Here is a 26,033-nt window from a genome sequence, read left to right on the forward strand (position 1 = left end):
CTCATGCCTGTAATCTCAGCACTTTGAGAGGCCGAGGCAGGCGATCACTTGTGATCAGGAGTTCGAGACCAGCTTGGCCAACATGGTGAAACCCCATCTCTACTAAAAATAAAAAATTAGCTGGGCTTGGTAGCACTCGCCTAGTAATCCCAGCTACTTGGGAGGCTGAGGCAGGAGAATCGCTTGAACCCGGGAGGTGGAGGTTGCACTGAGCCAAGATCACGCCATTGCACTCCAGCCTGAGGAACAGAGTGAGACTCCATCTCAAAATAAATAAATAAATAGAATAATGTCTGATTAATGAAAATCACTCCAATTCATAATTTCTCACAATCATGGCCTTTATCATTATGGTCTATTATTGAGACCTTTAATTTTTCCTTAAGGACTTTTTAATCCCTAGTTGCAATTGTTTCAAACATTTGGGGTAAGGGATGGGGTTAAATGCGTCCCTTCTTGCCAGCAAGCAGATGGTCATTTGAATAATAACAGCATCTTCCGTTGTGTAGGCTACAGAACAGCTGGTGAATGATATCCTGAGACAGGCTTTGGCAGTTGGATACCAGACAGCTTCTCACAACAGGTATTACTATCTCTGCAGTCTGTGGTGTGAGGCTTACACCTCTTTCCTAACAGTTGAATTGCCCACGAAGGTGTTTTATACTTACAGCAGTCCAGTAGGAGATGGAGTGAGTGCTTAGGACACTCTTAGAGCCAGATGAGCTCAAGGGTCTGCTCTGTCATTTTTAGAGAACCTCATGGTTGTGAAAGCTCACTCAGCTTTGCTCAGAGGTCTATATCTTCCTCATTACTTCACAGACACCTAGGACTCTGTTTTATTACAGGGTTGAATAAATATTAGCTTTGCAATTAAAGATAACAGTGTCCATTACATGTCAGACATGAGGGCCAAGCGTTGTATATGTTACCTAATTTGTTTTTCATTGCAGAACTATTACTCCCTTTTTAAAAATCAGGAAACTGGGCTTTGAAAGGTAATCTTACGCAGCTTTCCCAGCAAATACGGTGTAGACTTGGACTTCTGACTCAGGTCCCATTGGCTCTGAGGCCCCGGGGCTCGCCATTGCTCTTTGCTGACTCACATTGTCTTTGATTGAGACACTGAGTTTCAGTCTTTTCCTAGGCCCTGAAAGGATGGTAGATAGGCCACATCTGCTTTTCTTTCAGAGGAAACAAATATTATTTTATTGCATTATGCTAAAGGCTGTCACAGATTTATAAAATTGTAGCAAAGTGCCTGAGGACGTGAAGGGCCTAAATCAGAGGAATATTACATGAAACTTCACAGGAATATATCAGACGACATAGACATCTTTAGAGAAAAGGAAGGGGAACCAAGAGTTCCGGTCCTGCTGCCCACTGTCCTGCTTGGACCCACAAGTGAGCCAGGGGCCTCCTGTGGCCCCTGCTGACCTCTGTGCTCCCTGTTCTGGAGGGGTAGAGTGACTTGGGTGCTTTTGATGAAACGATTAACATCACGATGCCTGGCCTGGCGTGGCTCCATCTCCCATCTTTCCAGGAGATGGGAAATAAGGTCACAGAGTTTTGTGGTGCTTTGACTCAGCTTTCGGTCCGCTGAGACTCACAAATGTGTCCTTCCGTTCTGCCATCCGCTTTGTTTTCTTTCTCTTTTCTCAGTTCTCAGCATCTTTTCTCCTAATCATTCAACCAACTTGTTGACATCCTTCTCATGCCTGTGACTAGGAAGGCAGTCCCCACCCCAGAGTGGCCCTAAGCTATGTCTGTGGCTCAGGAGCCCTGTCCACGGGGCCTCTGCCTGGGATGGCCCCTGTGGTGAGTTAAGTGAATACATGAGGAGATATACGTGAGAGAATTCCACCTGGTAACACCCTTTGTTTTTTGGACCAGGATTCCCAAAGAAATTACAGTGAGTAATATTCACCAGGCCATTTGCAACATTCCTTTTCTGGACTTCCTCACAAACAAACACATGGGAATATTAAATGAGGACCAGTGAGCGGAGTGAGGTGCCCTGGAGAAGCGGGCTTTGAAGGCTCAGCGACACTGTAACTGAGGACCCTGCTTGCTCGGGAAGGAGGTGGTTTCCAGTGCGCCTCGGGATGTCATGGCTACCCAACCTTTGCTGCTGCCTGTTCCCGCGTGTCACCAGCACACTCCACTCCAGATGAAATCCTCCTAGGACAGAAGTTTGTTTCCTGAGTGTGGAGTGAGGCTGCCAGTGGATCCGTGCTTTGTCGGCCAGTGTTTCTGCAGTCTTTGTAAAGGCCCCATGAGAGCAGGCCAGGCCGTGTGCCTCAGGCCCTTCTCCCTGGCTATACGCAAGGGGGCTCCTTGGGCCCGCCTTCCCAGGAGGTAGAAAATGAGTGGCAGGCTAGAGATTTCACCCATTTTGTGGGCTGGAGTTACCGGTAGCTCCAGCAGTTACCCTGAAGAGAGATTGGGCTTCAGCCTTCAGCAGGTGATTCTCTCCCATGCCTGGCCTTGGTGTGGAGGGGCTGTACTCTGAGCCCAAGTGAGTCAGCTATAGGAGGAGGCCATACCTAGAGCAAAGAACCATGAAGGCCTGAGACACGGCAGACTGAGCAGAATTCCTTTTTTGAGCACAGGAGCATTACTAGACCATTGTCAAAGCAGTGGCAAGGGACAGAGAGGTTCCAGCGGGAGTCAGGAAGAGGTTTGATTATAACCAAGAAAACTCACTATGCTAGGAATAGACAGCGTGCACCAGTCCCAGACACTTGGCAGAAGCGTAGCAGCGTTACATGTGTGCGCGAAGCAGATCGCAGGCTCCACGCCATCTGCATGGTCTGCAGGAGCTTCTGCTGCTGACCCCATGCTGCGTGGCCAGTGGGGAGCAGCGCTCAGCAGCCTCTTCTGGGGTCGTCTGTCCTATTTGTGGATTGTGTATCCTCTTCTCTGTTAAGGAGTTTTTCCCAAGAAGAAAAGTATTTAAAAGAAATACCAGTGAGTGCCTTAAAGTTGGAGAAGTAACTGCCCATGCCCAGAAGTAAGGATGCCAGTGCCCAGAAGCAGTGAGATGAGGCTGTGTCCACAATCAGAGGCCCCCTCGATGGGAGGGAGCAGCAGAAGACCCCTCGATGGGAGGGAGCGGCAGGCAGAAGAAGGTGGCGCCACCAGGCGCCCCATCTCAGAGTTGCTAACACGGCCTGTGTGGAAGGCAGAACAAAGAACGCATGCTCAGTCAGAAATCTGTTCCTATTCTGCTCCAGGAAAATCGGAAACCTGTGAGTCAGAGTCAGAGAAACTTACCCAAGCAACATAATTCCTGTTTTCATGGGTCCTGTAGATGTTTGAGTCAGGAAGATAAGGCAGGGAGTGACTAAATAAACTCTGCCTTTTAAATTGAGCATCTGGGCCAGGCACAGTGGCTCATGCCTGTAATCCCAGCACTCTGGGAGGTCAAGGTGGGTGGGTCACCTGAGGTCAGGAGTTTGAGACCAGCCCGACCAACATGGTGAAACCCCATCTCTACTAAAAATACAAAAAATTAGCCAGGCATAGTGGTATGTGCCTGTAATTCCAGCTACTCGGGAGGCTGAGGCAGGAGAATCACTTGAACCCAGGAGGTGGAGGTTGCAGTGAGCCAAGATCATACCACTACACTCCAGCCCTGGTGATAGAGGAGACCCTGTCTCAAAAATTGATTGATTAATTCAGCATCTGAGGGCTGCAAGTGCAGAAGGAATCTATTCTCAGTAGGGCATAGGGCACGCACTGGCTTAACAGTTTAGTATATAAGCCTCGAATAGTCTATATGTGAACTGCTATAAGCAAGGTTGATAGGGAAGTGGATGGATTGCTTCAGCAAAGTGAACTGTGAGATCTCCAGGACAGAGGGAGAAAGATCTGATCCAGATGAGAACAGATTCGTTATTGCAGGTATGACAGCCTAAAGAAATTATCTTTTTGCAAAAGAAATGTTAAATGATTTAGCAGTCTCCACATGTGTTAATGTTTCAAACGTGTATCATAATGTGTATAATTGTGTAACAAAATTGTCTACAATAAATCTTTTGGTATTTGTGGTGGGTGTTTCTGAGTTTGAAGCACTGTACTCAGGCAGCGTTCTCCTTGTACTGGGATGAGGTGATGGTGTAGATTCTTATTGGTATGTTTAAATTAATTCCTCTACTTGCCAAAAAAAAAAATGTTGCAACCATACAAGATAAAGGATTACAGTTACATAAAAGTCTAAAAAAAATTTGGAAATGGACATAATTATTTCTGACAGCTTGGGGCAGAAGAAAACTGCATAAATGAGTTCAGCGCTTCCTCAAAGCCAAGGCAAAGAGAGAATCAGCTCCTGGTGTCTAACAAAGAAACATACTGGGTTATCTGGCAGGGTAAAATTGGACTGTGTTGAGGACTGAAAGAAGTCGCTCCTGTGACATGGTCCTTATGCTGTGACCATCTGCTAGCATATGGATCAGAAATAGTGAAAAATCCAAAAACGTAAGAGCTGAAAGATTTTGAAAGCTTTGGTTCTTCAAAGGCATTATGATACAGTCCAAGTATGTAACTTTCTGGGGACCAGACTTTGCTGAGAGTCAGAATGGAGAGTTGAAGAGTCTGATGGCGAAGAGGGGTGTGCCTAGGCTTGCCTTCATAAATGCTCATTGTCCCAGCCAAGGTTTTGGCAGGAGCCAGAGCAGGCTCAGATCAGTGTCACAGGCAGTACCTTACATGACTTGGACTCCAAGTTATTGATTGAAGGAGCCCTGTGTGAACGGGGCCAACAGAGCTGGTTTTGGGGCTTCATCTTGACCCTGTTCAAAGGGGGAGGTTCTTCCATCTGTCTGGGGTGGGCTGCAGGGCCTAGCTTTTCCCAAAAGCTGCTTTTGGGAACGTGGCCTGAGTCCTGGAGTTCTGTACCATGGAGCACAGAGAGGCGAGACCTTGATCTAAATGCCTGCAAACCCCCTCGACTTGCGGAAGGACCTTTAGGACTTTCCACCTGCAGAGCGTCATAGTGCAGCCCGTGGCTGCTTGAGGCAGCTCCCGCAATGGCAGCTTGGATTGTGAAATAATTAAAGTTAACATTTTCTTTTGTCTGGAATTTGCTAACAGGTTGAACTGCTTTTTATTTAGAGACAGAGTCTGGGCCGGGCACAGTGGCTCACGCCTGTAATCCTAGCACTTTGGGAGGCCGACGCGGGCAGATCACAAGGTCAGGAGATCGAGACCATCCTGGCTAACACGGTGAAACCCCGTCTCTACTAAAAAATACAAAAAAATTAGCCGGGCGTGTTGGCGGGCGCCTGTGGTCCCAGCTACTCGGGAGGCTGAGGCAGGAGAATGGCGTGAACCCAGGAGGTGGAGGTTGCGGTGAGCCGAGATCGCGCCACCGCACTCCAGCCTGGGGGACAGAGAAAGACTCCGTCTCAAAAAAAAAAAAAAAAAAAAAATTAGCTGGGTGTGGTAGCGGGTGCCTGTAATCCCAGCTACTCGGGAGGCTGAGGCAGGAGAATCACTTGAACCTGGGAGGCGGAGTTTGCAGTGAGCCGAGATCGTGTCATTGAACTCCATCTAGCCTGGGTGACAAGAACAAGACTCTATCTAAAAAAAAAAAAAAAGTCTGCTCTCTCGCCCAGGCTGGAGTGCAGTGGCACGATCTCAGCTCACTGCAATGTCCGCCTCCTGGGTTCAAGCGAGCACGTCTGGCTAATTTTTGTATTTTTAGTAGAGACAGGGTTTCACCATGTTGGCCAGGCTGGTCTCAAACTCCTGACCTCACATGATCCACCTGCCTTGGCCTTCCAAAGTGCTGGGGTTACAGGCATGAGCCACCATGCCCGGCTTGCTTTTTATTTTTAAAAACTTTTTCTTTACAGAATTATCACAAAAATGTTTACAGAAACTTTAGCAAGCATAAAAAATGTGTGTTTGAAAAACTACTCATAATTCCCCCTCTGAAAGATAATCACTGCTAACATCTCTCTGCCTTTCTTTAAGTCTTATATGCATATTATGTATGTGTGTGTGAGATAGCTATGAGTTGGAACCACGTGGTTGAGACTTGTCTCAGTTGCTTCTTGGGTCACTTGCTGAACATGTTAGGCCGATTATTTAGACCTAAGTGAGTGGGAAGGAGATTCAGCAGAACCCACATCTCCTCATAAATAAAGAGGCCGGGCTGGGTGCAGTGGCTCACATCTGCAATCCCAGTGCTTTGTGGAGGCCGAGGTGGGAGGATTGCTTGAGCCTAGGAGTTCAGGAACAGCCTGGGCAACCACAGGGAGACCCTGTTTCTACACAATTTACAAAAATAAAAAATGGCCGGGTGTGGTAGCTCAACGCCTATAATCTCAGCACTTTGGGAGGCTGAGATGGGCGGATCATCTGAGGTCAGGAGTTCGAGACCAGCCCGGCCAACATGATGAAGCCCCCGTCTGTACAAAAATTAGCTGGGCATGGTGGCGGGCGCCTGTAATTCCAGCTACTCGGGAGGCTGAGGTGGGAGAATATCGCTTGAACATGGGAGGCAGAGGTTGCAGTGAGCTGAGATTGCACCACTGCACTCCAGCCTGGGTGACAGCAAAAAAAAAAAAAAAAAAAGCCAGACATGGTGGCTCCCAACTACTCGAGAGGCTGAGCTGGGAGGATGGCTTGAGCCCAGGAGGTTGAGGATGCAGTGAGCAGTGTTCACGCCACTGGGTGACAAAGCAAGACCCTGTCTCGATGATGATGATGATGCACCCTCACAGCAACACTGGAGTTGGTGTGTGTTTGTGAAAAGCTCTCCTGTGCATTGCAGAGGCTCTTGACCATCTGTTTGCCTTGCAGTCAGGCCTGTCTGGTGTGGTGAGGCCTCCACTGCGGCTGCCCCACCAGCACTGCCAGGAAGGGGCAGGCCCGGTTGGTCCTGGCTGAGGTGCAGCAGAGCTGACCAGCCCGTTATAGGAAAAGAACAAACGAGCATCTGGGCGCTGTGCAGGGTGACATTGGCGGGGGGTGGTGAGGGGCTGTGAGCACATGGCATCAAGCTAGAGGATGCCGGGAGCTGCAGGTGGGAACACAGCTGGCTCCCAGGGAAAGTGAGGAGGGGGGACTACGGCAGGAAAGAATAATGCTAACACTTGTGCCTCAGTTATTTCCTGTACTGAGCACCCCACCCATAAACACGGATGCTCTTGGCAAGCCATAAGGTGTAGCTGGTAGCGTCGTGCTTCTCAGGTGAAGAAACAGAACCCCAGTTGCTCACAGGTAGCGAGTGGAGAAGCTGGGATTAGAGCCTGAGAAGCTTCAGAGAGTCCCTTTACCTGAGGCGCCTGGGTGAGGGTAGGGGACGGGTGGGTTCTAGGGGCTGCACCTGCCACATGTGCTCCACAGCCCACAGCGAGGAGTGCTCAGGATCACAGGCCTCTGAGGTGGCGACAGCTGGGTCACACTGAAGTCCTTAGTACCAAGAGACTGGAGAACAAGCATGAGAAGACTCATGTTTATAATTTAAGAAATTGAAACTGTACATTTTTGCATTTTAGTAAAATCTGAGATTGCACAGTTTAATCTCATTTCCACAGATACCCAGCAGGCAGCCTCTCTTCTCTGAGAAAAATCAAACATGCAAGCCGTGAAGTCTGGAATAGCAGAACCCCTTGGAGAAGCACACGGTTTGGGCTTCTTTAAAGCAAGCCTCTCATCAAGAGCATCTCCTTTGCTGGCATGAGGGGAGGGCTGTGCCTGCCAGGGCTAGCACCTGGGAGGGATGCTGACAGGCAGCCAGAGCTGGAACCACTGTCCCACCTGCACATCTGGTGGCTCTTGAGACCCGAGTGCCACCACCTGCAGCTTAAATGCTCGTCAAGACTACAGCCACTTGTGGGCTGGAGAGGAAGAAAGATCCAAAGGGAAATCCACAAATTTCCTTACTGAAGACTGTCCCGAGCTTGTACCTCTAAGCTTTAAAAAGGGATGTAGACCCTTCAAATGTGTGAAGGGCTGCTGTGCAAAGAAGGGACCAGGCGTGACCCATGTGGCCATGCTGGCTGGAATTTACGGAGGAAGTTAGGAGAGAACTTTGCAAAGAAAATAACTGCCTCTTCAAAAGGTGGTGAGTTCCCCGTCACTGTGCATGTGCACAGGGTAGACAGAAGGGGCAGGGTTGGTGTAGAGGACATTTTAAGATATTTCAAGGAATAAGACAAATGCCACCTTCCCCAAAACAGTTCCAGTTCTTAGCCAGTGTGTATGATAGTACCCTTCTTGTCATCCTTATGTTAGGGGGAAAATAATAATTAGTAATAAAATGTGGATTCCATCTTTAGACACCTACCACAAGGTAAATGTGATTCATTCAATCCCAAGAAATGTTTTTTGTTAAAACATGAGGCTCATCTTGGCCATAAGGAGGTCTGTGAAGTGGAAGCCCGTGACTGACGGTCTGTTTCTTCTGGAAATTTCCTCCTGGATACTCAGCATCACCATGAGTCATGCAGGTGACAGCCCAAGATTCCGACAGCTTCAACTGCAGGGGCCATTTGTAGGAAGAGCCAAGGGTCTCACCATAGGTTATAAAATTAATCAAGTGCTCATGCATCCTGGGAAATCCACCAAAAGTGGACATAACTGGTTCTTTCAAGGGCCAGATGTGTCCACATTCCTCAGTTTCCATGGACCAATTCGGTTCCTAACTGACTTGATCCTCAGGCTCCTCAGATTTCAAAACTGAGAGATGATGGCCAGATGGCAGTTAAGAATGCGGGAGCCTTCCACAGGCTTCTCAAGAGGACGCTTGTGGCTGAGCTGAGCTGGGTGTGCCAAGTCCATCAGTGCATCTGCCCCGCACCAGCACTTCAGCCATGGCGACAGCTTTGAGAGGGGCTGTGCCCTCCCAGAGGGGCCCATGCCATGCTCTCACCCAGCCCCACGGCAGTGGGTCCTGAGGCCACTCCCCAGGCCTCCTGTCAGCAGCCATGGTGTCACGGTGCAGGCAGTCACACATTGAGAATCCGGGGAGCTGAGGCCTGAAAGATGGCAGAGGGGTTAGGAGTGAACTTCTTCCTCACCTCTGGGACCTGAAAAATGAAGTGTAGCCACATATCAGTGGGACTTTTCCTTAGCTCCCTACCCCCCACCACCCCCCAGCTCCAGGAAAAAAATCCCCTCCCATCCTCTTCATCCTCCAGGAGTTGAGACCTGAAGGGTCAAAGGGGACTTGCCCACCATGAGCCATAGGCGTTACTGCATTAGCAGCTGAGTGGCACACGGACCTTCCATTCTGCTCCCTGAACCACTTGGGAATCAGGGAGCTGAGGTGCCCCCATTCCCTTCCATCGTCTCTTTCCTCTTACACAAATGCTCTGGTACTTAGGCCAGTCACTAGCGTTCAGTGGCCAAGGGTAAGATGGGGATTTAGGAGGCAGAGAGACCCTGCTCACCAGAGGCTAACACTAGAGGGCCACCCAGCTGGCTAATGAAGAAGTACCTTGGGTTTTTGTTTGGGACATCTGGTTGGCATTGCTGTCCCTGGTCATAATTCCATTTTACACCATGAAAATCTAGCTCCTAATCCCTACCCGGGGAAAGAGGCCTCTATACCCACACCCCTGTTGCACCAGCTTCAGGCTGACCTGGAAGCCGGCCCCAGGGCTGCTGTCCCATCCCGAAGTGTGGGTTGTGATGACTTGGGCTGGTTTTGTCTTTGTGGATCTTGAGGGCTTCACTCCAGTCCAAGCCTGGAATTCCTGTCTGGAACAGAGAACACGGTCACAACCTTGCACAGGGTCAGCCATCCCTTTCCCGACTCCCCAGAGGCTGCTGCTCTGCCCCATGCACGGCCCTGCCCGTTGCTGAAACCCTCAACTCCAGGCAGTCCTTATCGTCTTCCCAAAGACAGAACTGGCAGGAAGCTTATTCTCACACTGTAGGCGAGCGACAGGCTCAGGGCAGAGCTCAGTCAGCACCTGGGTCTCATTCAGAACGTGCCAGCACCTGGCACTGCTGGGTCTTGGAGACGACCAGCCCTGGCGGTCTACCTGCACCCGCTGCAATTCTCCCACACCTGCCCCTCCAGAGCCAGGCTGCCTCAAGACCCAGGTCATGGTGGCCACTTATGCCCTCAGCACCGGGCACAGCCCTGGCTCGCCAGACCCACTTAAGACTGAAAAGAAAAATAAGGCTCAGAACTTTTAGTTTTTTATACTTTGTCTCATTAACTCATGCAGAAGAATGGATCGCAGTGGCCATCTCAAAAGACTCCAAGGTGGCCTGGCCTTTGCACAGCTCTGTGCATGGTGGAGGAGTGGATCATGCACTCTTGCTGAGCCTGTGGCGGGGAGGGTGGTGTGATGGGGGAAGGCGGGCCCTGGAGGGGGAGGATGAGGCTGGCACCGCTAGCTCCATGTCCCGGGAGCAGCTTTCTCTGTGAAAAGACAGTGCTTCCATTTCTCTGAACAAAAGGGACCTCCTTTAATTCTACCCACTCCTCTGGAAGATGGGGAGCTCAGCAGGCAGAAGTCCCCGTGTCCCAGGAGCACCTGGCCAAGGTGGAAGTGTCCAGCTAGCCGGGCCTGTCACCCACATGTGCGCGGGGTTGCTCCTGCCCAGGCTGGACACTGCTGGGGTTTGGCTTCAGGCCCTGAGGTCAACAAAGCTGCCTTTCTTCTTGGCAGCTGCACAGCTGGGGCACCACTGGGCAGGCTGCGTGGGCAGGGAACGGCTGTGTCCATGGCCAGCGCTGAGGTGCCAGGAGGAGAGCTGGGCTGGGGCCCCATCAGGTAATTTTCACTCCCGAAGCTGCGAGCTTCTGAAGACCAGCTGCCCAAACCATCTGCTGCTCTGTTCCTCCTGGGGAAGCAGGTCCTCCCCTGGGCGCGCCCTTCTGTCCCCAAAACACTTCGCGTGCCCACACTGAGCCTTGGGCCTGGCATCCTGAGCCTGCTGGCCTGAGGTGGCTGCAGGGGTCCCAGAGCAGGAAGCGACCAGAGCCACAGACTACAGCAATCCTGGCAGCCACCAGAGGAGGAACCCAGGGCTGGAGTCCAGATGGGAGAGGGGATCTTAAAGATGGAATCGGCAGGACCCAGTGACTGCCTGGAAAGAAAGAAAACAGACTAATGGCTCAGGCCAAGATTAATAAGAAATACAGGCCTCCCTGCCTGCTGTGCCCCCCTTACAGTGCTCAAGCATGTTCCGGCATCAGCCCCAGACGGAGGATTGGGAGGCCTGGGTTCTCAGCCCAATATGGCTTCAGACAAATTGCTCACTTCCCTGAGTCTCAGTTTCTTTTGAAAAGTGGGGCTGGTGACCCATGTGCCTGAGGTCATTGTGAGTCTTCGTTTCGGGCACTCAGTAAAGCGGGGCTGAGTCTTGTGGAACTTGAACGATCAGCCCTTTAAATGCCCCGCCTAGGAAGGAAGGAGGGAAGCGACCAGGGAGCAAGGACTGCCTTCCAGAAGTAGGCGGGGCTAGCACCTGGGCCAAAGGTGCCCAACGGCCCAGAGAGAATTCAGAGGGAGCCTGTCAGGTGGAAGGAGCCAGGGTGGCTGTGGGTAGGACCTGCTGTGCCCATGTGGCCAGGCAGGCAAGGCAGATCAACTCACATGCAGACCAAAAGCCAGCAAGGCAGGCCCTGCAGGGGTGGAGAAGCTGAGGCCCGGGGATCCTGGGTACTCCCTCAAGAACCTTGAGTTGGGAGTGGCCTCACATCTTCGGGATTCCTGGCTCTGTTAGTTTCCTTGGCCTTCTGAAAAGTTTGCTTAGAAGATGTGCATCTTGCAAGACAAGGCTGGAGGGAGTGGCTTGTGCCAGGTCCCAGAGCTGGAAGGTGGGGGTCCCAGGGGCCCACTGGCATGTCGCTGGGGAGGTCAAGTTCAACAGTGATCCTGTGTTTCTGCCCGAACTGGGGGCAGGGGTCCAGGCAGCCAAGCTCTTGCTATTCCTGCTTTTCGGATGAAGAAAGGGTCAGAGAGGCTGACCCGGCCAGGTGCAGTGGCTCATGCCTGTAATCTCAGCACTTTGGGAGGGCAAGGTGGGCAGATCATGAGGTCAAGAGAACGAGACCATCCTGGCCAACATGGTGAAACCCCGTCTCTACTAAAAATACAAAAATTAGGCCAGGCACAGTGGCTCATGCCTGTAATCCCAGCACTTTGGGAGGCCGAGGCGGGCGAGATCACGAGATCAGGAGATCGAGATCATCCTGGCTAACACGGTGAAACCCCATCTCTAGTAAAAAAAAAATACATAAAAATTAGCCAGGCATGGCGGTGGGCGCCTGTAGTCCCAGCTACTCGGGAGGCTGAGGCAGGAGAATGGCATGAACCCGGGAGGCGGAGGTTGCAGTGAGCCGAGATGGCGCCACTGTACTCCAGCCTGGTGACAGAGTGAGACTCCCTCTCAAAAAAAAAAGGCTGACCCACCTGAATTTACACACCAGGAGGTAAGAACCCCAACAAGCCCCGACTCCTGTCTGTCAAGGCTTTTCCACAGCTGGCCTCAGGACACAGTTCAAGAAAGCAAGTGACTCCAAGGAGGCAGCTCTTAAGGGATGAAAACCCATGGGGGCTACAAATTTGATCTCTGGGGCAAGTCACACGGGTTCCACTCCCTTCTCTGCCATTCAGAGCTGTGCCAGCCACTCAGTTTCCTCGTCTGTAGAATGGGGACGGCAAGCACTACACGAAGGCCGCAGGGGGCTAACCTCAGGGAATGCTGAGCCTGGTGTGCGTTAAAGCAGAGAAGGTGACAGCTAGCACCTTTACCGTCACCAGAGCTGGGAGGGCCCGGCACGATATTCACTCACCATATGTTCCACACAGATGAAGGACTGCTTTTTTTTTTTTGAGATGGAGTCTTGCTCTATTGCCCAGGCAGGAGTGCAGTGGCTCTATCTCGGCTCACTGTGTCCTCCACCTCCCGGGTTCAATGCATTCTCCTGCTTCAGCCTCCCGAGTAGCTGGGATTACAGGTGCGTGCCACCACGCCCAGCTAATTTTTAGTAGAGATGGAGTTTCACTATGTTGGCCAGGCTGGTCTCGAACTTGGGATCTGCCCGCCTCATCCTCCCAAAGTGCTGGGATTACAGGGGTGAGCCACCACGCCCGGCCTAATTTTTATATTTTTAGTAGAGATGGGGTTTCACCATGTTGGCCAGGATGGTCTTGAACTGACCTCAGGAGATCCGCCCATCTCGGCCTCCCAAAATGCTGGGATTACAGGTGTGAGCCACTGCGCTCGGCCTCTTTTTAACTTTAATATAAAAAAAAAAACTTCTGTGATAAGCATCCTTACAGCTAAATCTTTGTTCATATCATCATTTCTTTGGGATAAATTCCTACCTATGGAATTAAAGAGCCAAAAGGTATGAATTTATCCCCCCAATTTTATTAGTTTTAAAAACCAAGCTGGGCACAGTGGCTGATGCCTTTAATTCCAGCACTTTGGGAGGCTGAGACAGGAGGATCACTTGAGCCCAGGAATTTGAGACCAGTCCGGGCAACACAGACCCCATCTCTAAAAAAGAAAAAAAAAAACAACCCACATGTAGTGCCCGCCTGTGGTCTCAGCTACTCGGGAGGCTGAGGTGGGAAAATCACTTCAGCCTGGGAGGTTGAGGCTGCAGTGAACTGAGATCATGCCCCTGCACTCCAGCCTGGGCAACAACAAAACAAACAACAACAACAAAAAAAAAAACCCAACCGTATCAAGGCATTATTTCCAAACCATACAATTCATCCATTAAAAACGTACAGCTGGATGACTTTTGACAAACGTATCCACTTGGGTACCACCACCATTCTCAAGACACAAAGAACATTCCATGTCCCCAGGAGGAGGCTCCCTCATAGGTCCGCATTTTGTAAGGAACTGGCTGGGGGACAGTGGTTGCAGGGTGGGTCTTGCATTCACTGACACGTGCTCAAGCTGAGCTGCGAAAGCTGGAGTGGGCAACACTGAGCCGCAGTGCTCAGGCCCTAGCCAGCTGGAGGGGCCTGAATAGCGGAGAGTCTGGAAGGTCAGGGGTCCTGAGCGTGCAGCGCATTCCAGCGGCTGAAGTTCTAGGCACCAGAGCAGGGAAAGAGGTGGAGCTTGCAGGGAGACAGCTTCAGCTCCGGGAAGGAAGCGCTTTCTGTCAGTTACAACAGTCTGCCCAGGGAGCGAGCTGACTTGCATGGCGCTGGGCTCCTCTTTACTAGGGGTGTTCTAGCAGAGGCTTAGCTTTTATTTATTTGAAACAAGGTCTTGCTCTGTTGCCTAGGTGGAGTGCAGTGGCACAAACACTGCTCACTGCAGCCTCAACCTCGCAGGCTTGAGGGATCCTCCCACCTCAGCCTCCCAAGTAGCTGGAACCACAGGCAGGCACCACCACGCCCAGCTAATTTTCTATTTTCTGCAGAGGCAGGGTCTCACTATGTTGTCCAGGCTGGCCTTGAACTCCTGGGCTCAAGTGATCCTTCCACCTAAGCTTCCCAAAGTGCTGGGATTACAGGCGTGAGCCACCATGCCTGGCTGGCTTAGCTTTTAGAAGCAGTCCCTCATCTGGGTATGGTGGCTTATGACTGTAATCCCAGCACTTTGGGAGGCCGAGGCAGGCGGATCACAAGGTCAGGAGTTCAAGACCAGCCTGACCAACATGGTGAAACCCCGTCTCTACTAAAAATACAAAAAATTAGCCAGGCGTGATGGCACGCACCTATAATCCCAGCTACTCAGGAAGCTGAGGCAGGAGAATTGCTTGAACCTGGGAGGCGGAGGTTACAGTGAGCCGAGATGGCGCCACTGCACTCCAGCCTGGGCGACAGAGCAAGACTCTGTCTCAAAAAAGAAAAAAATCAAAAATAAAAATAAATAAAAATTAACTGGGCATGGTGGCACAAGGCTGTAGTCCCAGTTACTCGGGAGGCTGAGGCAGGAGAATTGCTGGAACCAGGGAGGCAGATATTGCAGTGAGCTGAGATCACACCACTGCACTCCAGCCTAGGTGACAGAGCGAGACTCCTCTCCAAAAAAAAAAAAAAAAAAAAGTTAAAAACATAGGCAATACATGCACATGTTACAAAGGCAAACAAACAAAAAAAAAGCAGTGGTTCAAAAGAGCAGAGTGAAAAGCCTTCCACCCCTGGCAGTCCCCATCAAGTTCCTCTCCCTAACGGTACCATCTCCTCAGACATCCATCAGGGCATCCTGTGCTTATTTGAGCATATGTGTGTATATTAATACCCCTTTTTAAAACACAAATAGCCTACGTGCTGCTGGGCACCTTGCTTTTTTGGTATGCGTATATTTAAGATCCGCTGGGTTTCAGTATCCCATTTCATGGCGGTGCTATAATTAACCAGTTCCCTACATCAGCAGGACAAGGGGGTTGCTGTACAATGTCTCCACGTAGCTTACACTCCTGAGCTCCCACCCTACCTTGTAGGATACCTGTAGGGAAAATTCCTAGTAGTGAAATAGCTGCATCAAAGGAAAAGTAGTGCTTTTAATAGTCCCACATTAGAAACACCCTAGTCAATGGTAAGGAATTAAATAAAACTTGAAGATATAAAGGCATATCCATAGGATAAAATACTGCACGTTTATTAAAATTCATGTTGCAGACCATGTAGTAACACGGACAGACTTCTACAACTGGTGAAAAAAGTGTACAGTAAGAATCTAACCATGTAAAAATTTATCAATGCATATGCACCAAATGCACATTATGGAGTAGAAAGAACTCGTCTGTGGAGGGATTAAGGAGATATTTATTTTGTTGTAATTTCTGTACTTTCCCATTTTTCTACAGTATGAATTACTTTTGTGATAAGAGGAAAAAAGGGAGAAAGCCCTCGGTTGTCCAGGAGCAGAGCTGGGCTGGGAGGCGGGGAGGGCCCATGGACCCGTTCTTCCTGAAAGCCAAGTCAGCAGCCCCTGTCACAGTGGGACGCTGAAGGGCTCACCCACACGGGACCCTGCGCTCGGTCCTCACCACCAACGCCCCCACAGAAGGCAGTGACCGGAGAGAGCTGGGGGACTTGGCCTGCGCGCACCCCTCGCAGGGCTAGGCCGGGCAGTGGAAAGGGAGGCCGGTTCGAACTCGGCTGAAGGCAGGCCATTCTGACGGCTGCCCTCCAGGAGGGCGGCTGCGAGGGCGGCGGTGCGCTCCCGGCACGGGGGTGCTCGAGCACTGAGTCCGGGCACGGAGCAGCGAAGGCGACGCCTGCAGTGCCCACGGACCAAACGGGGGTGACCTCTGAGGCCGCCGGCAGCTCCGAGGTCGCGTGGGATCCGGGCTCCAGGCGCCTCCGCTCTCCCGCCCACCCCATCCCTCTGGCTCCGGGCCTCCGCGTCCTCCCACCACAGGGTGGGGACTCGTTGCGGTCCCTACCCAGCCCATACCTGTACGACGTGGTCGCTGCTGCAGCCGCGTCCGCGTCGCCGATGGGCAGCACGTAGACCCCGCGGGCGCCGGGCGCAGGTGGCGCGGAGGACTGCGCGGAGGATTTGCCCCTGCGGCCGCCCGCTCCAGGTCCGCGCCCCGGCGGCGGATCCCTGGGCCCGGCGGACGCCGTCCACAAGCCGAAGTCCCGCTGGTACTGAGTGAGCGGCACGTCCCGGCCGGAATCCCGGGCGCCCGCGGGAGGCTGGCCCCTGCGCGAGGCGGCGCCGCCCGGGCCCAGCTCCTCGCTGTCGAGGTCCGAGTAGCCGTGCAGGGTCAGCGGCACCGCCACGTCGGAGCGGTCCAGCTGGTTCCAGCGCCGCGCCAGGCAGCACAGGCGGCTGATGCAGGGCCACGCCATGCCAGCCCCGGCGCCCGCCGCCCCGCTCCCGGCGCGCGGCGCTCCGGGCCGCGCCTCCTGCGCCCAGCGTCCCCGCCCCCGCGGCCCGCCCCGCGCCGCCGCAGCACCGCCCTCCGGCACGAGGGTGGGCGTCCCGGGAGGGGGCGCGCTCGGCGGCAGCCCCACGTGGCCGGGGCCGGCTGCGCCCTGCTGGAGCTGGAGGGAGCGCGGACGGGGGAAAGGCTGCACCGTCGCCAGGGGGCACCGGAAACCGCCTGCAGTCATTTACAAGTGTCCATCTCGAAGAATGCCTCAGAATTGAATCCAAAGTTCCCTCAGTGTCATCTTATAAATGGCCCCGGCTTCGCAGAGGCCGAGGGCCGGATGGTCGCAGCCGGGCGCAGTCCGCCAGCCGGGAGGTTCTCCATGTGGCCTCGGGACGCCCGGCGACTGCTGCATTTGTGCCAGGCTGCACCGCAGGGACTCCGCGGGCACAGGGGCAGGTGCAGCAATGAGGGTGTCAGGGAAGACTCGGGGCCCTGCTTCCCGGAGAACACGTGTTTCAGTCAGCCTGTGAGTCGCCCCCAATTTGCCTTTAGAATGCTAGTCTACATTTGTGACAACCAATCCACTTTTCATTAGAATTGGCATTAGCCACCAATCGACCTTTCCCTGGGTTCTGAAATTCCTAATTTTAAAGCATGGCCATTTGCAAAGACTTTAGTTTGATAAAGTGGCCTCAGAACTGGCCACTAAGCTATCAAGTTCCTTTCCTCCTGCGCATGCATGGCTGTTTTCAGGCAGAGCTGTTGAGGGATCCTCCAGCGTAAAGGCAGGTCTGTTCAGTGCAGGACACGGTCTCAAACAACCCCCTGACCACCCACAAAAGCCTTTCTGATATTTGACACATGCTCTCGGTATACACTGCAGACCAATTACTAATAACACTACTGAGACAGCATTAATTACCCAGAGCTCCATTTCAAGGTTGTACTTGGAAGGTGTCCAGTCTGCACCTGGGAGAGGACTGCAGCACATCCCTGGCCAGTCAGAAAACAGATTCCTCTCCCAAAACATTGCCTGTCTTAGCTTGAAGTTGTAGCAAAGTGACATGACGGCTGCCCAGAAGTGGCAGCAGGTCAGCTGAGCAGGCCAGGCCGTGGCCCAGCAGGCAGCAGGCGAGGCGCCACATGTAGGGGGAGACCCTGGAAGATGACACACAGGCGCCTGGTCAGAGTGAACTCTTTGTGGGCTGTGCGCCACGGCCCTGGGTTAGCCAGCCTGGCAGATGACGCTTGGGACTAAAATTCTCCATCTCGCAGGAAAAGAGAACAGCTCTCTTTTTATTACTTCATTGATCAAACAACAGTCAAAGAGCACTTGCTATGTGCTAGGAATAATTCCAGGTGCCTTCAGGAGGTTTAGTGTGGTAGTGACGGACGGAAGTAAGTGCAATTGAACTGATAAAGCCAGGTCAGCATGAGAGGGAGGCGGGCTGGGGAAAGCTGGACTCGCCACCTGTTGTGAGGGAGGGCGGTTGGGCCAGGTGGGAATGTAGGTCACGGGGAGGAGGGTTCAGCTGAGGTAGCAGACCATGGAGGGTCTTGGTGGCCACATTAAGGAATTTCAGCTTTTCATATGGCCGGGTGCGGGTGGCTCATGCCTGGAATCCCCACACTTGGGGAGGCTGAGGCAAGAGGACTGCTTGAGCCCAGGAGTTTGAGACCTGTCTGGGCAACACAGACCCTGTCTCTACAAAAAACTTCTAAAATTAGCCAGGCGTGGTAGTGTCTGCCCGTAGTGCCAGCTACTTGGAGGCTGAGGCTTGAGCCCAGGACTTCAAGGCTACAGTGAGCTATGATTGCACCACTGAACTCCAGCCTGGACAAGAGAGAGAGAGAGACCCTGTCTCAAATAAATAAAAGTTTTTCACAGGTGACAACAAAGGAATGACAGCCGTGTTTTTAGCACTCTGGCAGGCATATGGAGAAGCACTGGGTTGCTTTGGAGACCAGCTGGAAGAACAGGCTCAACAGTCCAGGGACTAAGAGGTGAGGACCACCACGGAGGCACAGGCACTGGGAGGGCTGAGAGGCTGGATTCTAGAAATAAAGAGGCGAGAGAGGGAGATCTTGAATGGCTCCGGGTTTCAGACTTCACTGATAGCTCATGTCACTCCTTAAGCCGAGTGCTATTTGAGGGGCCTGTGCAGGGCGGGGGGTGGTCCCAGTGCCTGGAACCAAGCGTGTGTTGCAGTAGACACATTTACTACAAGTACAGAGTGATTCTGTGGGTCTGGAGCTCAGAATCCTCACAGATAATTGAGGCTACAGAAGTGCACCCACTCAAGAAGTGTATGGAATGAGGGAGACGGCGGCCACGGCATGTTCCTAGGTACCCCACACTTCAGATGCCGGTGGAGGCGGCACAGCCCAAGAGGCCCATGGGCCAGGGAGTGCATGGCCTTGAAGGCAGTGATCATGGGTCCCCAGAGAAGCCAAGAGAAAGTGAAGCACCCTCATGGGCAATCAGGAGGGGGGCTGTGGACAGCAAGGCTTCTCCGGCCACAGCCAGGCTCTGGCCTCCCCAGGCCGTGCACAGAGGCTCCAGCATGGAGGGGTTTTATGGACCAGGAGGTGCTACAGGGATTTCTAACTTTTTCCCAGTCACAAAGCAGGGACAGAGAGATTCTTCATTGCCTCTTTGCCTGGTCTGCCCCAAGCACGGTGTGAATTAATGTAGAACTCTAGAGGGAACGTCCCTATGAACTCAGCCTCCTATCCCATCTCTGGAAAACGCATCTTGCCTCATCTATGTTGCAGTTGTTAGATGTCCGAGCAAAGCACTGTGACCTTGGGCAGTGCCCCTACACCACGTGTGCTGTTTCCTCGCTGGCAAAATGATGGCTAAGATAACTCTCTCCCCTAGAAGTGGGATGAGTTTAGAACAGAATCCTGTGCCTGGGAAGAATAACTGTAAATCATAGTAGAAACAAGTCCAGCCTGATGGAAGAAGGATACGGACTGCCAAATACTGGACAATTTCTATGTGCTGGGAGCGTGCTGCCATGCAGTTCTCACCTACCTGGCGAGGTGGGCACCGCTCCCACTCCTTTTCCAAAGCCGCCATTCCCGTCGCCCCACGGCACACAACCTGAGTCGGATCGGCCACACAAGGCTGACATCAGGGCCTTCGATCCTCCCAGGACAAAGGTGCAAGACTTGGTATAACATTTTGAGGCCATCAAAAGACTAAAAATTCTCCTGTAAATCACTTCAAGAAGAACAAACTCTCAAACTGCGTTTCCTAGATGTCATTCTCAATCACGAGGGTACCATGAATTCCACAACAGTGAGGCTGTGACGACGACAACCACTATCTGCTATTTCAGTAAGACGCTTCAATTAGAACATACACTTTCAAACAGAAGATAAAATTCGGCTCAGATTCAAGTCTGAATCTACCCAAATCACTTCTTTCTACCTCTTAATTTATCTGCAAATTGAACCTAGAAAGCAAAACCTGAAAATAGCTTTTCGTATATGCCACTCACTGCCAGAAAACACTACCTTTCCTGGGAAAATTGAGAAAATACTGCAGCTGTTATTTCAGATCACGCCAGAGAGGGGATACTCTTGACTTTTATGTGCAGCCAACCCAGGGAAGGGGTAGGCAAGGAAGAGGGAAGGCTAAGCAGAGGCGCTGGAGGGTCCAAAGACAGGCAACCAGCGCCTTCATGTTCTGATCAGGCCTTTCAGCGTGCACGCTCCCCAGGTCCTGGCTCGAATGATGTCAATGCAACAACCAAAGCAAAATGCCAGAGCCGTGTCGGCCCCTTAAAGAAGAGAATACACACATCTGCTTACAAACTAGATAGAAACCTTTATTTCACAACTTTATCATCATTCACATTCTAAAAAGACGCAGACTGGAGGACACAGCTGAGAACACTGGGAGGCCAGATGCCGGCATCTTCCAGGCAGGAGCATAGCCGTGGTCACTCTAGGGCCGACGTCTCCTGGGGCTCTCAGGCAGCACAGACCAGATGCACCCCTACTGTCCAATCCCAGTTTTACTTAGAGCCACCTCCTTTTTTGGGGCCATTAGTCCTTATTTCATGCCACATTTTCACTAGAGGCTCCCTGTTCTTCCAGATCAGTTCATGACCGTAAGTAACATACCATCTGGAGAAAAACAAACCAACCAGGTCCGACATTCAAACAGTGTGACATACAAACGGTAAGCAGCATGGTGATCGATCCCAAGTTGACATTTTTAAAATTGAATGCCACTCACTATGTAGCCTATTAAAACTGACTCACATCGAGAAATGATTTAGCTTTCATATTACAATATGTAAAAGGTAGAAGTAGGATGGGACGATGGCTGAATGCTCTGCAGTGTGTAAGTACTTCACATATACTACTTTTGATTCACCACTATCTGCAAGTTAAGTATCAGTTTTCCCATTGCAGACATGAAGCAACCAGGTCTGAAAGAAAGTAGTTTGTCCAAGGTGCTAATAGTTTCTAAGTGGTCAATCAAAGCTCACTCGCAGGTCAGACTGACTCGATGTTCTGAAGTGTCAGAATTAGCACTGACTCAGGATGGGTATCCCAGCTTACATGCCTCCCGTCATCTTCCTCCTAACTATACGAAGGGTGGCCTGGCTCATCCAAACTGCCCGGCTTTAAGATACATAGTTCCCATCCCCACTCTCCTGTTCACACAGCCTAACTGCGGCCTGAAGCAATGAGCCTGGGAGGCTGACACACAGAGAGGTTTAGTAACTTCGCCTGCTCAGGTTCCACAACTAGGAATCAGCAGACTGAGACTAGAATCCGAGTCTGCTGCTGAAGCCTGTGCTGCAAGCACTGGACTTTTCTGCAGCGCGTCGGGAGCATCTCCTGTGAGCTGAGGAGCACGTTGAGCTCTGGGAAGGGCCTGCCTTGGAGAAGCTCCTGAGGGCACCGGGGGTATAGAAAGGCTTCCTGGAGGACGTGGGGTGGATTTCCAATGGCAGTTAGTGAGAGCTTGCTATTGAAACCTTTATTTTTGCTCTGGCTTCCCCAAACAGATTTCATGTTCCCTGAGGCAGAGACCAGATTTTGTTATCTTGCATCGAGCTCCCAGACACCTGACTGAAAAAATGCTATTTGATTTGGAGTGGATCAGAAGAGCAGTTTAATGTTTTAATATTTTAAAAATGTTCTGAATGTGTATGTTTAATTATAAAGGGCTTGATTTGTACCTGAATCTTAATATTCACTAAATATAGTTAAAATCTGATTATACACATTAATTAATAGGCATGTAATAAAAATTCTCTGTGCTTAGTCTCTGGTGAATTTAGAACGAGAGAAAAAGGAGCACCCTAATATTCAAATGCAATTGTGAAAATTCTCCCCAAAAAAATCACTTTGTCAGGAACTCTTCATTAATCAAGTGTTTTCCCAAATCTTTTTTTTGTTGTTGTTAGGCAGAGTCTCGCTCTGTTGCCCAGGCTGGAGTGCACTGGTGTGATCTCAGCTCACTGTAACCTCCACCTCCTGGGTTCAAGTGATTCTCCTGCCTCAGCCTCCAAGTAGCTGGGATTACAGGCAAGCACCACCATGCCCGGCTAATTTTTGTATTTTTAGTAGAGACAAGGTTTCACCATGTTGGTCAGGCTGGTTTCGAACTCCTGACCTCAAGTGATCTACTTGCCTCAGCCTCCCAAAGTGCTGGGATTACAGGCGTGAGTCACTGCGCCCGGCCACCCAAATCTTTTTAACCTACTTATTTCAAGCAAAGAGTCAAACACTTTAATTTCACAGGTATACTGTCTGATTATACTCATAAATCCAAAAGGAATTTTTCATTTGGCTAAACTAAAATCGGGAAATGCAAGATGACTGATTTCTAGGGCACTCTTTTCTGCAGCGGCAGCGCAAGCCAGCCCTCATCTGAAACTCCAGCTCTGCAATTCTTACTTGTGTGACCTGGATAAGTTACTTTCTTTAAGCAGTTTCTTTTTCTGTAAAATAAAATACCTCACAGGATTTTAAGAGAATTAAATCCTTAGCTTAGGCACACGGCAAATATTCAGCATATTAATATGTTAGCTATTATTATTGCAACGGTACAATGTGAATACTGTAAGGTTTGGTCAGAGGCAAAGTCAGGGAAATGTGTAAGTGGATACTAATGGAGTCTTTACCACCAACAAAATCAGGGCACTTTAACGAAAAAAAAATAATAAAATAAAAGATTTTAGATTTCTAAATCTAGATTAAAGCTTTTAGAAAAGATGAATTCTGGACATGACTGAGATCTAGTAAATGAAAAGGAGTTTAAATTAGAAACAGTAAAGAGAAAGGATTCCTCCGCCTTTCAGACCTGGACTTTAAAATGCATTTGATCCAATTATTTTCAGAATGGAAAAAGGCCACCTAATTATAGTTCAGATGAATAAAAATCTACTGGGGAGAAGAGCCTTGAAGTATACATGGAAGATAAATTTAGAGCTCACAAAACAGAACCCCTTCATGTTTCTCATACTGTAATATCAGGTCAGTTTCCACTATTTATACTGCACTGCTGTTAGAGCTAGACCTTGCATACACTACATACTACTCCTCTTTAATCACTTAAAATTCTAAATGGCATAATGGCATTTAGTTCTGCCACCTACTGGGAAAAACTGCTTCCCTTAGATTTTTCTTTTTTTTTTTTGAGACGGAGTCTCACTTTGTCACCCAGGCTGGAGTGCACTGGCGCCATCTCGGCTCACTGCAAGCTCTGCCTTCTGGGTTCACACCATCCTCCTGCCTCAGCCTCCCGAGTAGCTGGGACTACAGGCGCCCGCCACCGCGCCCGGCTAATTTTTTGTATTTTTAGTAGAGACGGGGTTTCACTGTGTTAGCCAGGATGGTCTCGATCTCCTGACCTTGTGATCCACCCGCCTTGGCCTCCCAAAGTGCTGGGATTACAGGCGTGAGCTACTGCGCCCGGCCAGAATAGATTTTTCTTTTTAATAAAAAAAAATTAAGTTTTCCATTGTTGTGGAACAAAATAAAAACCAAGTAAGGGCAAAAGGCAACACTTAAGAAAGAAAAGACAGGCCCCGAGGGGATCCAGCTCAACAGACTCATGCTGAAGGGTCTCCCACGGTCAGATGGGCGCCAAGAGTCCTGACCGTGTTTCCGTCATAGAGTTGCTACTAACTACTAGTCTAGGCAAAACCCCATTGTCTGAAGCACACGTGGAAGGTCTTGTAGCCACAATGCCATTTGCTGTGACCCAAGGAAGCAGTTTAGCAACCAATTCCATATGGTGTGGTGGGCGTAGAAAGGGCTTATAGAGGTGGGTTTACAGCTCTGCTCTGCTACTGAAGAGCTGTTTGGCCTGGGGAAGATGATGTCTGCGCCTCAGTTTCCCATCAGTAAAATGGGAGTAGTGATAGTATAACATAAGGGAACTAGCATGGTGCCTGCACACAGCGGGTACTCAGTAAGTGGTCCACATTGGTTTGCAGTCACTCATACAGAGTAACGGCTCCGCCAACTCAGCATGTCTGCATAGCACTGGCGAGACACAGGTCGGGGTAGCAGGGTGGGACGCCAAGCAGGGGAGAGGAGGGCAGGAAAGTCTGAAGGGGAAAAAGGAGATGTCAGCACAGACCGGTGGCCAGGCTGCAGTCTTCTAAGAGGGGGCTGGGAATAACAGGCCAGGAGTTGGGGCAACTTAAGGTTACGCGTAGGGTAAAGGCACAGACTGTCTCTACAATGAGCCAGGTAGGCTGGTTACGCCCAAAGCAAGCCATGTTGAGGTTTCCTCACCCTCCCAAGCCCACCTGCTTCTGCTTCCGTTGCATAGTTCAATGTCTCTGCCGTGGGGATGGGGGGTAGGGGTGAGGCCGGGGTAGGAGGAGGGCATGACCCAAGGAAGCAGTTTAGCAATCAATTACACTCAAACTTACATTCCAAAAAGAGCTCCCCCAAGATGTGCCGCATGATCAAAAAATTTCCATCCCAGGATCATTCCTGCTGTATCCATGGCAATAATGGCTTTCAGGGCCTGAAAGGCAGCAAGAAACAAGCGGCACTACTGTGATTCCTCCAGCACTGACATTTCTAACTTAAGGGCAAGAACCCACTCAACATAAAAACATCACCACCATCCCCAGAACTGCACTGCATCAAAATACTCACATTCCCTGCTGTGAACGTGAACATCGGAAGGAAAATAATGGCAAGCCTCCCTTCTGGGATCTTAGTGCAGACGGCTGCGAGGACTGTCATGATGGCGCCAGACTGCAAAGTAACATAGCAGGGAGAATGGGAAACTCAATATACAACTGCTTAGTGGCTACAAGGTCTAAAGAGCAGCACATTTTCTAGAAAGTTTATATGCTGCACATTTCTAGGTGAGCACAAACCTTAAAAGCTTTCAGTTACTTATGTCCCCAATAACAGGTGAAGGAACTAAATGTCCTTCACACAGTAATCGCTTGGAAAGACTGAATTTTTATTACGGGGCAGTAAGATGTATGTGCTTCATGAACCGGAAGGACAGCGCTAAGCGTGTCATGTGCATCTTTCACCTAAGGCCTAGGAAAGAACTGCTCACATTTCTCTGACAAAGCTCCCAACCAGAATGAGTGAGCATGAATACGCCCAAAGAAACCCACATGCATGAAGCATGTTTCATCTTAAAAAATTCATGTGAAATCTTTATTCATCTTCATAAAGAAACAAAACATTGCCCAGTGTGGTGGCTCACGCCTGTAATTCCAGCACACTGGGAGGCATGAGGATCCCTTGAGCCCAGGAGGTCAAGGTTACAGTGAGCTATGATTGCACCACTGCACTCCTGCCTGGGCAACAGAGTGAGACCCTGTCTCAAAAATAATAAAGGAATAAACTGATACATAGAACATGGATGAGTTTCAAAGTAATTATACAGAGTAAATGAGGCCAGGACAACAACAAAAAGTAGTATATGCTGTATGGTTCCATTTGCAAACTAATTTATCTTTACTGGAAGTAGATAAGTTGTCACCAGGGGTAGAGGAGGGGCAGGAAGGAGTGACCACTAGGAAGCTTTTGGGAGGAATATGTTCATGATCTTGAGTGTGGTGATGGTTTCATGGGTGTCTACATGTCAAAGCTTACCAAACTTTAAATATGTGCAGTTTTTTGCATGTTAACTAGTAAACCTGAGTTGCCTGCTTTTTAAAAAGACTACATGGGGCTGGGTGCAGTGGCTCACGCCTATAATCCCAGCACTTTTGGAGGCCGAGGCAGGCGGATCACCTGAGGTCAGGAG

The 26,033-nt window shown here is 50.6% G+C and overlaps 3 protein-coding genes and 1 long non-coding RNA gene across 17 annotated transcripts in view; 2 read left to right on the forward strand and 2 right to left on the reverse strand.

Annotated features, from left to right (window-relative positions):
• Window positions 1-4,050, forward strand: part of YEATS2 (YEATS domain containing 2) — a 112,566-nt gene extending 108,516 nt beyond the window's left edge. For 5 of the 9 annotated variants that reach the window (XM_063621721.1, XM_063621724.1, XM_063621723.1 and 2 more), the window contains exon 30: window positions 510-4,050. In XM_063621721.1, the coding sequence (XP_063477791.1) occupies window positions 510-701 (192 nt within the window). In that variant the 3' untranslated portion in view covers window positions 702-4,050. The remainder of the gene's footprint in view (window positions 1-509) is intronic. The other 4 variants (XM_063621728.1, XM_063621725.1, XM_063621727.1 and 1 more) reach the window with 1 other exon arrangement.
• Window positions 4,051-7,448: 3,398 nt separating this feature from the next.
• MAP6D1 (MAP6 domain containing 1) lies at window positions 7,449-17,246 on the reverse strand. Of its 2 annotated transcripts, none has more exons than XM_063621838.1 (3): window positions 16,345-17,246; window positions 9,594-9,711; window positions 7,449-8,987 (listed from the first exon to the last, which is right to left on the reverse strand). In XM_063621838.1, the coding sequence occupies exons 1-3, from the start codon at window positions 17,007-17,009 to the stop codon at window positions 8,958-8,960; spliced, it is 813 nt and encodes a 270-aa protein (XP_063477908.1). In that variant the 5' UTR covers window positions 17,010-17,246; the 3' UTR covers window positions 7,449-8,957. The 2 variants fall into 2 exon arrangements, with proteins under 2 accessions (XP_063477908.1, XP_063477907.1); XM_063621837.1 differs by having other exon boundaries at window positions 7,449-9,038; window positions 16,345-17,094.
• LOC134733135 (uncharacterized) lies at window positions 16,943-22,060 on the forward strand. The gene is made up of 2 exons (XR_010116672.1): window positions 16,943-20,963; window positions 21,802-22,060. It is a non-coding gene; the product is annotated as an uncharacterized lncRNA (long non-coding RNA).
• Window positions 20,587-26,033, reverse strand: part of PARL (presenilin associated rhomboid like) — a 52,598-nt gene continuing 47,151 nt past the window's right edge. For 2 of the 5 annotated variants that reach the window (XM_063621822.1, XM_063621824.1), the window contains 3 exons: window positions 24,917-25,018; window positions 24,685-24,782; window positions 20,587-20,908 (listed from right to left, as the gene is read on the reverse strand). In XM_063621822.1, the coding sequence (XP_063477892.1) occupies window positions 20,797-20,908; window positions 24,685-24,782; window positions 24,917-25,018 (312 nt within the window). In that variant the 3' untranslated portion in view covers window positions 20,587-20,796. The remainder of the gene's footprint in view (window positions 20,909-24,684; window positions 24,783-24,916; window positions 25,019-26,033) is intronic. The other 3 variants (XM_063621826.1, XM_063621823.1, XM_063621827.1) reach the window with 2 other exon arrangements.

The sequence above is a fragment of the Symphalangus syndactylus genome, chromosome 17, assembly GCF_028878055.3.
Source record: "Symphalangus syndactylus isolate Jambi chromosome 17, NHGRI_mSymSyn1-v2.1_pri, whole genome shotgun sequence".
In the NCBI taxonomy this organism is placed as follows: domain Eukaryota; kingdom Metazoa; phylum Chordata; class Mammalia; order Primates; family Hylobatidae; genus Symphalangus; species Symphalangus syndactylus.